Below are 12607 nucleotides of genomic sequence, written 5' to 3' on the forward strand. Positions count from 1 at the left end.
TGCATTAGGTTGTGTTTGGTATAGATAGGGTATAGGGGGGAGTGAATGCATTAGGTTGTGTTTGGTATAGATAGGGTATAGGGGGAGTGAATGCATTAGGTTGTGTTTGGTATAGATAGGGTATAGGGGGAGTGAATGCATTAGGTTGTGTTTGGTATAGATAGGGTATAGGGGGAGTGAATTCATTAGGTTGTGTTTGGTATAGATAGGGTATAGGGGGAGTGAATGCATTAGGTTGTGTTTGCTATAGATAGGGTATAGGGGGAGTGAATGCATTAGGTTGTGTTTGGTATAGATAGGGTATAGGGGGAGTGAATTCATTAGGTTGTGTTTGGTATAGATAGGGTATAGGGGGAGGGAATGCATTAGGTTGTGTTTGGTATAGATAGGGTATAGGGGGAGTGAATGCATTAGGTTGTGTTTGGTATAGATAGGGTATAGGGGGAGTGAATGCATTAGGTTGTGTTTGGTATAGATAGGGTATAGGGGGGAGTGCACTTGATTCAGAAGCCCTATTGACGGTAGGTGCACTTGATTCAGAAGCCCTGTTGGCGGTAGGTGCACTTGATTCAGAAGCCCTGTTGGCGGTAGGTGCACTTGATTCAGAAGCCCTGTTGACGGTAGGTGCACTTGATTCAGAAGCCCTGTTGACGGTAGGTGCACTTTATTCAGAAGCCCTGTTGACGGTAGGTGCACTTGATTCAGAAGCCCTGTTGACGGTAGGTGCACTTGATTCAGAAGCCCTGTTGACGGTAGGTGCACTTGATTCAGAAGCCCTGTTGACGGTAGGTGCACTTGATTCAGAAGCCCTGTTGACGGTAGGTGCACTTGATTCAGAAGCCCTGTTGACGGTAGGTGCACTTGATTCAGAAGCCCTGTTGACGGTAGGTGCACTTGATTCAGAAGCCCTGTTGGTGGTAGGTGCACTTGATTCAGAAGCCCTGTTGACGGTAGGTGCACTTGATTCAGAAGCCCTGTTGGGGGTAGGTGCACTTGATTCAGAAGCCCTGTTGACGGTAGGTGCACTTGATTCAGAAGCCCTGTTGGGGGTAGGTGCACTTGATTGAAGCCCTGTTGACGGTAGGTGCACTTGATTCAGAAGCCCTGTTGACGGTAGATGCACTTGATTCAGAAGCCCTGCACACCGGGTAGGCAAAGTGTTCCCATTTTGGACCGTTTCAATTGTCTGGAAATACAAACTCCACCTGTCTGGCGGACCAGGACATCTGTGGATTAATGGAGTGCGCCTACTGCGCTGGCCAACCGATAGCTCAAATCCCCGTGCCTACCTACAGCTTCCACGAGCCCGGCCACAGCATGATACTAGCCCATTTCACAGTAAACAAATGAACAATCGATTTACAACTGCACTTACACAAATCACTGATGATTGATTGAGAGAAATTGATCATAAATAGCTGCTTTGTTAGACTTCAGTGAAGCTTTTGACATGATAGAGCATAATCTGCTGCTGGAAAACGTCTGTGTTTTGGCTTTACGTCCCCCTGCTATACTGTGGACCAAGAGTTACCTGTCTAACAGAAAACAGAGGGTGTTTTCTAATGGAAGCCTCTCCAACATACTCCAGGTAGAATTAGGAATTCCCCAGGGCAGCTGTCTAGGCCCTTTACTGGTAGAATTAGGAATTCCCCAGGGCAGCTGTCTAGGCCCCTTACTTTTTTCAATCTTTACTAATGACATGTCAGTGACTTTGAGTAAAGCCAGTGTGTCTATATATGCGGATGACTCAACACTATACAGGTCAGTTACTACAGCGACTGAAATGACTGTAACATTTAAAGAGCTGCAGTCGGTTTCAGAATGGGTAGCAAGAAATAAATTTGTCCTAAATATTTCAAAAACTTAAAGCATTGTATTTGGGACAAATCAATTACTAAACCCTAAACCTTAACTAAACTAACTCTTGTAATGAATAATGTGGAAATAGAGCAAGTTGAGGTGACTAAACTGCTTGGAGTTACCCTGGATTGTAAACTGTCCTGGTCAAAACATGTTGATGCAACAGTGGCTAAAACGAGGAGAAGTCTGTCCTGGTCAAAACATGTTGATGCAACAGTGGCTAAAACGAGGAGAAGTCTGTCCATAATAAAGCGCTGCTCTACCTTCTAAACAGATGTCCTTCCATAAATATAACAAACTTGGTGCCTATTGATCGGTTCTGGAGAAGAAGACATTTAAAGTGGTGAACATAATTTAAAATATGCATATTGGATGATGATCTGTTTAATTTTGAGTTGTGATATTTGGCAAGCGTTGTAAGAAGTAGCTCCACAGAAGTAGCTCCTCCTAGGGCGATGTGTCCAATTTGTCCCGATGGGGGCACAGTGGGCCCACAGCTTGAACCCCGGCATTTTATTTGAATTCTTTACACTGTTTGGACTTAGGTGACCTGAAAGTAAGCTCAGGTGGCCCACCGAAGGATTACAACGGCAGACAAATCCCTGGGAAATATTAATCATGAATACATAGAAAACGTTGTTGTTCCATGTACAATAGATTGAAGAGTGTTCTTTAGAAAAGTGGTGGTGCATTGCATGATGGATGGTTGTCATGGATAATGATGAATGGTAGTCATGGATAATGATGGATGGTAGTCATGGATAATGATGGATGGTAGTATTGGATAATGATGAATGGTAGTCATGGATAATGATGAATGGTAGTCATGGATAATGATGGATGGTAGTCATGGATAATGATGGATGGTAGTCATGGATAATGATGGATGGTAGTCATGGATGATGATGGATGGTTGTCATGGATAATGATGGATGGTAGTATTGGATAATGATGGATGGTAGTATTGGATAATGATGGATGGTAGTATTGGATAATGATGAATGGTAGTCATGGATAATGATGGATGGTAGTCATGGATAATGATGGATGGTAGTCATGGATAATGATGGATGGTAGTCATGGATAATGATGGATGGTAGTCATGGATAATGATGGATGGTAGTCATGGATAATGATGGATGGTAGTCATGGATAATGATGGATGGTTGTCATGGATAATGATGGATGGTAGTCATGGATAATGATGGATGGTAGTTATGGATAATGATGGATGGTAGTATTGGATAATGATGAATGGTAGTCATGGATAATGATGAATGGTAGTCATGGATAATGATGGATGGTAGTCATGGATAATGATGGATGGTAGTCATAGATAATGATGGATGGTAGTCATGGATAATGATGGATGGTAGTCATGAATAATGATGGATGGTAGTCATGGATAATGATGGATGGTAGTCATGGATAATGATGGATGGTAGTCATGGATAATGATGGATGGTTGTCATGGATAATGATGGATGGTAGTCATGGATAATGATGGATGGTAGTTATGGATAATGATGGATGGTAGTCATGGATAATGATGGATGGTTGTCATGGATAATGATGGATGGTAGTCATGGATAATGATGGATGGTAGTCATGGATAATGATGATGGTAGTCATGGATAATGATGGATGGTAGTCATGGATAATGATGGATGGTAGTCATGGATAATGATGGATGGTAGTCATGAATAATGATGGATGGTAGTCATGGATAATGATGGATGTTAGTCATGGATAATGATGGATGTTAGTCATCCTAGCGAATCATTTAAATTCAAATGTAGTCCAGTCCGGACCAGCTAAATGTTCACATTAGCAAAATAAGAATTATACAACCCAAACACAACACTCAGTGTTGTTTCTCCAAATGTATGTCTATTGGTCTCACGTTAATCAGGACAGCCCTGATCAACAGTCACAAAGGGCTTAACAGACACCCAGCCTGAAACCCCAAAGAACAAGCAATGCAGAGGCAGAAGCACAGCTACTACCTGGATAAACCTGATCAGCAGGGGTCTGGGACAAGGAAGGAACCCCGGTGAAATCAGGCCAGGGGTTCACAGCTACAGTCGGATCGGCTGCACCACCAGGGGTTCACAGCTACAGTCGGATCAGCTGCACCACCAGGGGCTCACAGCTACAGTCGGATCGGCTGCACCACCGGGGGCTCACAGCTACAGTCGGATCGGCTGCACCACCGGGGGTTCACAGCTACAGTCGGATCGGCTGCACCACCAGGGGCTCACAGCTACAGTCGGATCGGCTGCACCACCAGGGGCTCACAGCTACAGTCGGATCGGCTGCACCACCGGGGGCTCACAGCTACAGTCGGATCGGCTGCACCACCGGGGGTTCACAGCTACAGTCGGATCGGCTGCACCACCAGGGGCTCACAGCTACAGTCGGATCGGCTGCACCACCGGGGGTTCACAGCTACAGTCGGATCGGCTGCACCACCGGGGGTTCACGGCTACAGTCGGATCGGCTGCACCACCGGGGGTTCACAGCTACAGTCGGATCGGCTGCACCACCGGGGGTTCACGGCTACAGTCGGATCGGCTGCACCACCGGGGGCTCACGGCTACAGTCGGATCGGCTGCACCACCAGGGGCTCAGGTATTATAGCTAGCTAGTTGATGTCGTAGGGACAGCGAAAGCTTGAGGCTGTACGGGAGACGAGCATCACTCACTGTAGTTAAACGACCACAGACTCTGGCATAAAGAGTAAAAAACAAGACTTTATTCCACAGGTTTCCAGTATGTACAGGTATCCACAGATCTTCAGGTAACTAACTAAAGGTAAGTATATTCAGGTAAGTAACTAAACTAAAGGTAAGTGTCTTCAGGTAAGTAACTAAACTAAAGGTAAGTATCTTCAGGTAAGTAACTAAACTAAAGGTAAGTATCTTCAGGTAAGTAACTGAAGGTAAGTGTCTTCAGGTAAGTAACTGAACTAAAGGTAAGTATATTCAGGTAAGTAACTAAACTAAAGGTAAGTATCTTCAGGTAAGTAACTAAACTAAAGGTAAGTATCTTCAGGTAAGTAACTAAACTAAAGGTAAGTATCTTCAGGTAAGTAACTGAAGGTAAGTATCTTTAGGTAAGTAACTAAAGGTAAGTATCTTCAGGTAAGTAACTAAACTAAAGGTAAGTGTCTTCAGGTAAGTAACTGAAGGTAAGTATCTTTAGGTAAGTAACTAAAGGTAAGTGTCTTCAGGTAAGTAACTGAACTAAAGGTAAGTATCTTCAGGTAAGTAACTAAACTAAAGGTAAGTATCTTCAGGTAAGTAACTAAACTAAAGGTAAGTATCTTCAGGTAAGTAACTAAACTAAAGGTAAGTATCTTCAGGTAAGTAACTAAACTAAAAGGTAAATATCTTCAGGTAAGTAACTAAACTAAAGGTAAGTATCTTCAGGTAAGTAACTAAACTAAAGGTAAATATCTTCAGGTAAGTAACTAAACTAAAGGTAAGTATCTTCAGGTAAGTAACTAAACTAAAGGTAAGTATCTTCAGGTAAGTAACTGAAGGTAAGTATATTCAGGGACAGGGATAACAAAAATGAGGACAGGGTCAGAAAACCGTATGGCTCCACTGCTCATCTACAAGTGACCCCAAAAAAAACTAGATACAGGCTAGCCAGAAGGCTCTAATGCTTGCTAACTAGCTAGCTAACCAGCCATGCAATTTCAATAGAAAAGAGGCTAGCTAACTAGCTAGCATCAGCTTTGTAGCGGTTATGCCATGTGGAAACACTCGTTTTAATTCTTCCCGTCATCTTCTTCACCAATGCCTTTATGTATATTTCATATTCTCGGAATATTATTTTGCTAGTAATTTTAACAAATATTATTCATATTTAGGACAGTGTGAAGCGTTCTTCCAGACCGGAACCTTGTGAAACGTGAAAGGACATTCCAGAATGACAACACTTTACCTGATTGGTCAGTAGAAAAATCCTCGGCCTATCAGAGCTGTGGTGTGTTTCTCGGCTGCTTGAAGAGCAGCTCTTACAAGCACATCATGTATGTTTAACTACTACAAAACCTTTGGCAGGTCAGCCACTTAAATTAGTAACACAACTCAGAGCGCACAGATTCCACATCTGCTATAATGTAGTTCTGATTCACAGAAGATTCACCAGTTTAATGAAGGAGTTGCATTCCTGCAAATCTTATTTACATTTATTCACATATCAAGTTACGTTTCCAAGTATTCTTCACACAACAAGTATTCTCACACAACAAGTATTCTTCACACAACAAGTATTCTCACACAACACGTTACTAACCCTTGCGAGTGTTGCATTTATTTCCAACAGAAGTTACAAAACTGATTATACAGGTGCAGCTCATATTTTACAGGTGCAAATCATACTTTACATGCTTGTACACTTAAGGCACTATTTTACCTCCATATACATATTTGGTCCCATATCTCTTGCATGCAATGACTACATCAAGCTTGTGACTCTACAAAACTCCTTGGATACATTTGTAGTTTGTTTTGAGTCCTCTTATAGAGAAAGGACATCAACATAAAGGACAGAGAAACATGTCTGTTACATCAACATGGACTTTATTTTCTGATCAACACCGTTTCACATTTTATACAAAATCATGACTCATTAGAAAACGTCTGGTCATGTGACCCGTCCGTCTAGCCGCTCCGCCTCACCCCAGAGGATCATGGGAAGGCATGTGTCTGACGAGACCCAGTGGACATGCCCCGCCTTGATGATGTCCCTGGTTACACCATAGAGGTGGATAGAGGAATCCTCTTTGCATCTGTGCCATTCATCCCTGGTTACACCATAGAGGTGGATAGAGGAATCCTCTTTGTATCTGTGCCATTCATCCCTGGTTACACCATAGAGGTAGATAGAGGACTCCTCTTTGTATCTGTGCCATTAGAGTCTGTGACAGCACCACTGAAGTTACTTCCCATAGGAATCCTCACCCAGTTGACTACTTTAAAATGGTGGATGACGGCAATGTCCATGCTAAAACGGGTTATATACATGATGAGTCCTCTATCTCTATGGATTAAACACACACCTCAGAGCAATGACGGAATTCAATTCCTCACCCAATCAGACACTGGTCTGACTGATCTGTCAATCAATTTCATCTGCCAATGTCTGAAGGCCTCAGAGAGAGGGGGCAGGGCTTGTCCACTGAGCCTTCATCTGATTGGGTAGCCAGTGAGCGACTGGGAAGCTAACGTATGCTAATGTACATGCCCAGCACACACATTTACAGCTCAGCCCACACACACACACACACACACACTTCAGAGGTCCTTGTTAGAGCGTAGCGTTCTGCTCTTGGCACATGTACATGCAAAGCTACGGAGTCACCTGCACAGACGGACAGAGGGAGGGGAGGGGAGACAGAGAGGGAGGGGAGGAGACAGAGAGGGAGGGGGGGGGACAGAGAGGGAGGGAGGGGACAGAGAGGGAGGGGGGGGGGACAGAGAGGGAGGGAGGGGACAGAGAGGGAGAAACATGTATACATCTACAGACAGAAAGAGGGGCTGTTGAACGCTGAGAGTTTTTAATCCCACCCTCCATGTTACATGTTCCTAGCAGCACCAGAGGGGCTCTCTGATTGGTTGCTGTGGCTGTCAGTCAGTCCGTCTCCAGGATGAGTGGCGGCTGCTCCTCATTCTCATCGTCCAATCGCAGATCGCTGAGGTCATCATCTAGTCCCGCCCCTCCCACTGCACCCGCCTCCTCACAGTAACCTGAGGAGAGGACATGGGTTAGAGGTCAAGAGTCAGGGTATCCTACCAGGGATGTGGTGGGATACCCTGCTCCTACCAGGGATGTGGTGGGATACCCTGCTGCTACCAGACCACGTGGGATACCCTGCTTCTACCAGACCACGTGGGATACCCTGCTTCTACCAGACCAAGTGGTGGGATACCCTGCTTCTACCAGACCAAGTGGTGGGATACCCTGCTCCTACCAGGACCAAGTGGTGGGATACCCTGCTGCTACCAGACCAAGTGGTGGGATACCCTGCTGCTACCAGACCAAGTGGTGGGATACCCTGCTGCTACCAGGACCAAGTGGTGGGATACCCTGCTCCTACCAGGACCAAGTGGTGGGATACCCTGCTCCTACCAGACCAAGTGGTGGGATACCCTGCTCCTACCAGACCAAGTGGTGGGATACCCTGCTGCTACCAGGACCAAGTGGTGGGATACCCTGCTCCTACCAGACCAAGTGGTGGGATACCCTGCTCCTACCAGGACCAAGTGGTGGGATACCCTGCTGCTACCAGACCAAGTGGTGGGATACCCTGCTGCTACCAGACCAAGTGGTGGGATACCCTGCTGCTACCAGGACCAAGTGGTGGGATACCCTGCTCCTACCAGACCAAGTGGTGGGATACCCTGCTCCTACCAGGACCAAGTGGTGGGATACCCTGCTCCTACCAGGACCAAGTGGTGGGATACCCTTCTCCTACCAGGACCAAGTGGTGGGATACCCTGCTGCTACCAGGACCAAGTGGTGGGATACCCTGCTTCTACCAGACCAAGTGGTGGGATACCCTGCTTCTACCAGACCAAGTGGTGGGATACCCTGCTTCTACCAGACCAAGTGGTGGGATACCCTGCTCCTACCAGGACCAAGTGGTGGGATACCCTGCTGCTACCAGACCAAGTGGTGGGATACCCTGCTGCTACAAGACCAAGTGGTGGGATACCCTGCTTCTACCAGACCAAGTGGTGGGATACCCTGCTCCTACCAGGACCAAGTGGTGGGATACCCTGCTGCTACCAGACCAAGTGGTGGGATACCCTGCTGCTACAAGACCAAGTGGTGGGATACCCTGCTCCTACCAGGACCAAGTGGTGGGATACCCTGCTGCTACCAGGACCAAGTGGTGGGATACCCTGCTGCTACCAGGACCAAGTGGGATACCCTGCTGCTACCAGACCAAGTGGTGGGATACCCTGCTGCTACCAGACCAAGTGGTGGGATACCCTGCAGCTACCAGACCAAGTGGTGGGATACCCTGCAGCTACCAGACCAAGTGGTGGGATACCCTGCTGCTACCAGACCAAGTGGTGGGATACCCTGCTGCTACAAGACCAAGTGGTGGGATACCCTGCTCCTACCAGGACCAAGTGGTGGGATACCCTGCTGCTACCAGACCGTGTGGTGGGATACCCTGCTGCTACCAGACCACGTGGTGGGATACCCTGCTGATACCAGACCAAGTGGTGGGATACCCTGCTCCTACCAGACCACGTGGTGGGATACCCTGCTGCTACCAGACCACGTGGTGGGATACCCTGCTGATACCAGACCAAGTGGTGGGATACCCTGCTGATACCAGGAACAAGTGGTGGGATACCCTGCTGATACCAGGACCAAGTGGTTGGATACCCTGCTGATACCAGGACCAAGTGGTGGGATACCCTGCTGCTACCAGACCAAGTGGTGGGATACCCTGCTGCTACCAGACCAAATGGTGGGATACCCTGCTGCTACCAGACCAAGTGGTGGGATACCCTGCTGCTACCAGACCAAGTGGTGGGATACCCTGCTGCTACCAGGACCAAGTGGTGGGATACCCTGCTGCTACCAGGACCAAGTGGGATACCCTGCTGCTACCAGACCAAGTGGTGGGATACCCTGCTGCTACCAGACCAAGTGGAGGGATACCCTGCTGCTACCAGACCAAGTGGTGGGATACCCTGCTGCTACCAGACCAAGTGGAGGGATACCCTGCTGCTACCAGACCAAGTGGTGGGATACCCTGCTGCTACCAGACCAAGTGGTGGGATACCCTGCTGCTACCAGGACCAAGTGGTGGGATATCCTGCTGCTACCAGGACCAAGTGGTGGGATATCCTGCTGCTACCAGACCAAGTGGTGGGATACCCTGCTGCTACCAGACCAAGTGGTGGGATACCCTGCTGCTACCAGACCAAGTGGTGGGATACCCTGCTGCTACTAGACCAAGTGGTGGGATACCCTGCTGCTACCAGACCACGTGGTGGGATACCCTGCTGCTACCAGACCAAGTGGTGGGATACCCTGCTGCTACCAGACCAAGTGGTGGGATACCCTGCTGCTACCAGACCAAGTGGTGGGATACCCTGCTGCTACCAGACCAAGTGGTGGGATACCCTGCTGCTACCAGACCAAGTGGTGGGATACCCTGCTGCTACCAGACCAAGTGGTGGGATACCCTTCTGCTACCAGACCAAGTGGTGGGATACCCTTCTGCTACCAGACCAAGTGGTGGGATACCCTGCCACTACCAGGACCAAGTGGTGGGATACCCTGCCACTACCAGGACCAAGTGGTGGGATACCCTGCCGCTACCAGGACCAAGTGGTGGGATATCCTGCCGCTGCCAGACCAAGTGGTGGGATACCCTGCTGCTACCAGACCAAGTGGTGGGATACCCTGCTGCTACCAGACCAAGTGGTGGGATACCCTGCTGCTACCAGACCAAGTGGTGGGATACCCTGCTGCTACCAGACCAAGTGGTGGGATACCCTGCTGCTACCAGACCAAGTGATGGGATACCCTGCTGCTACCAGACCAAGTGGTGGGATACCCTGCTGCTACCAGACCAAGTGGTGGGATACCCTGTTGCTACCAGGACCAAGTGGTGGGATACCCTGCTGCTACAAGACCAAGTGGTGGGATACCCTGCTGCTACCAGACCAAGTGGTGGGATACCCTGCTGCTACCAGACCAAGTGGGATACCCTGCTGCTACCAGACCAAGTGGTGGGATACCCTGCTGCTACCAGACCAAGTGGTGGGATACCCTGCTGCTACCAGACCAAGTGGTAGGATACCCTGCTGCTACCAGACCAAGTGGTGGGATACCCTGCTGCTACCAGTACCAAGTGGTGGGATATCCTGCTGCTACCAGACCAAGTGGTGGGATACCCTGCTGCTACCAGGACCAAGTGGTGGGATACCCTGCTGCTACCAGACCAAGTGGTGGAATACCCTGCGGCTACCAGGACCAAGTGGTTAGTGAAGGTTATATATATATATATATATATCACACAGTGATAGATCAAATCCCAGAGCTGACAAGGTCAAATCTGTCATTCTGCCCCTGTACAAGGCAGTTAACCCATTGTTCCCTGGTAGGCCGTCATTGTAAATGAGAATTTGTTCTGAACTGACTTGCCTCGTTAAATAAATAAAAAATAAAGAAACTGCCTTGTTCAGGGGCAGAACGACAGATGTTTACCTTGTCAGCTCGGGGATTCAATCCAGCAACCTTTCGGTTACTGACCCAACGCTCTAACCACTAGGCTACCTGCCGGCCCAGGTAGCCTAGCGGTTGTCCGGTGCCAATTTGACTAACGGCGCCCTGGGAGTGTGTACCTTTCATCCCAGCAGTGTTGTAGGTCTGTGCAGTAAGGGGTCGGTCATGTGACCCCTGTTCCAGGATCTCATTGGGCGGCTCAGCACTGCCGTCCAACCTGAGGAACACAGAATGATTTAATTTCATACACTGTATGCCATTTAACATACACTTTCATCCAAAGCTACTTTCAATGAGTACATATGTGGCATTGAGGAACGGAGCCCACGACCCCGGCATTGAGGAACGGATCCCACGACCCCGGCATTGAGGAACGGGTCCAACGACCCCGGCATTGAGGAACGGATCCAACGACCCCGGCATTGAGGAACGGCTCCCACGACCCAGGCATTGAGGAACGGATCACACGACCCGGCATTGAAGAACGGATCCCACGACCCGGCTTTGAGGAACGGCTCCCACGACCCTGGCATTGAGGAACGGAGCCCACGACCCTGGCATTGAGGAACGGAGCCCATGACCCTGGCATTGAGGAACGGAGCCCACGACCCTGGCATTGAGGAACGGAGCCCACGACCCTGGCATTGAGGAACGGAGGCCACGACCCTGGCATTGAGGAACGGAGCCCACGACCCTGGCATTGAGGAACGGAGCCCACGACCCTGGCATTGAGGAACGGAGCTCACGACCCTGGCATTGAGGAACGGAGCCCACGACCCTGGCATTGAGGAACGGCTCCCACGACCCAGGCATTGAGGAACGGATCACACGACCCGGCATTGAGGAACGGATCCCACGACCCTGGCTTTGAGGAACGGCTCCCACGACCCTGGCTTTGAGGAACGGCTCCCACGACCCTGGCATTGAGGAACGGAGCCCACGACCCTGGCATTGAGGAACGGAGCCCACGACCCTGGCATTAAGGAACGGAGCCCACGACCCTGGCATTGAGGAACGGAGCCCACGACCCTGGCATTGAGGAACGGAGCCCACGACCCTGGCATTGAGGAACGGAGCCCACGACCCTGGCATTGAGGAACGGAGCCCACGACCCTGGCATTGAGGAACGGAGCCCACGACCCTGGCATTGAGGAACGGAGCCCACGACCCTGGCATTGAGGAACGGAGCCCACGACCCTGGCATTGAGGAACGGAGCCCACGACCCTGGCATTGAGGAACGGAGCCCACGACCCTGGCATTGAGGAACGGAGCCCACGACCCTGGCATTGAGGAACGGTGCTGTTTCATCAGTGTTACCTGTGCTGTTTCATCAGTGTTACCTGTGCTGTTTCATCAGTGTTACCTGTGCTGTTTCATCAGTGTTACCTGTGCTGTTTCATCAGTGTTACCTGTGCTGTTTCATCAGTGTTACCTGTGTTGTTACAGTGTGTTGTTACCTGTGCTGTTTCATCAGTGTTA

The 12607-nt window shown here is 49.1% G+C and overlaps 1 protein-coding gene across 1 annotated transcript in view; it reads right to left on the minus strand.

The window, feature by feature from the left end:
• Positions 1–6435: 6435 nt before the first annotated feature.
• The window catches only part of wipi2 (WD repeat domain, phosphoinositide interacting 2), a 55764-nt gene continuing 49592 nt past the window's right edge, over positions 6436–12607 (minus strand). Inside the window, exons 12-13 of the mRNA XM_055896358.1 lie at positions 11247–11344; positions 6436–7619 (exon numbers count right to left, since the gene is read on the minus strand). Coding sequence (XP_055752333.1) covers positions 7504–7619; positions 11247–11344 — 214 coding nt within the window. The 3' untranslated portion in view covers positions 6436–7503. The remainder of the gene's footprint in view (positions 7620–11246; positions 11345–12607) is intronic.

Source organism: Salvelinus fontinalis, chromosome 2 (genome assembly GCF_029448725.1).
Source record: "Salvelinus fontinalis isolate EN_2023a chromosome 2, ASM2944872v1, whole genome shotgun sequence".
Lineage (NCBI taxonomy): Eukaryota > Metazoa > Chordata > Actinopteri > Salmoniformes > Salmonidae > Salvelinus > Salvelinus fontinalis.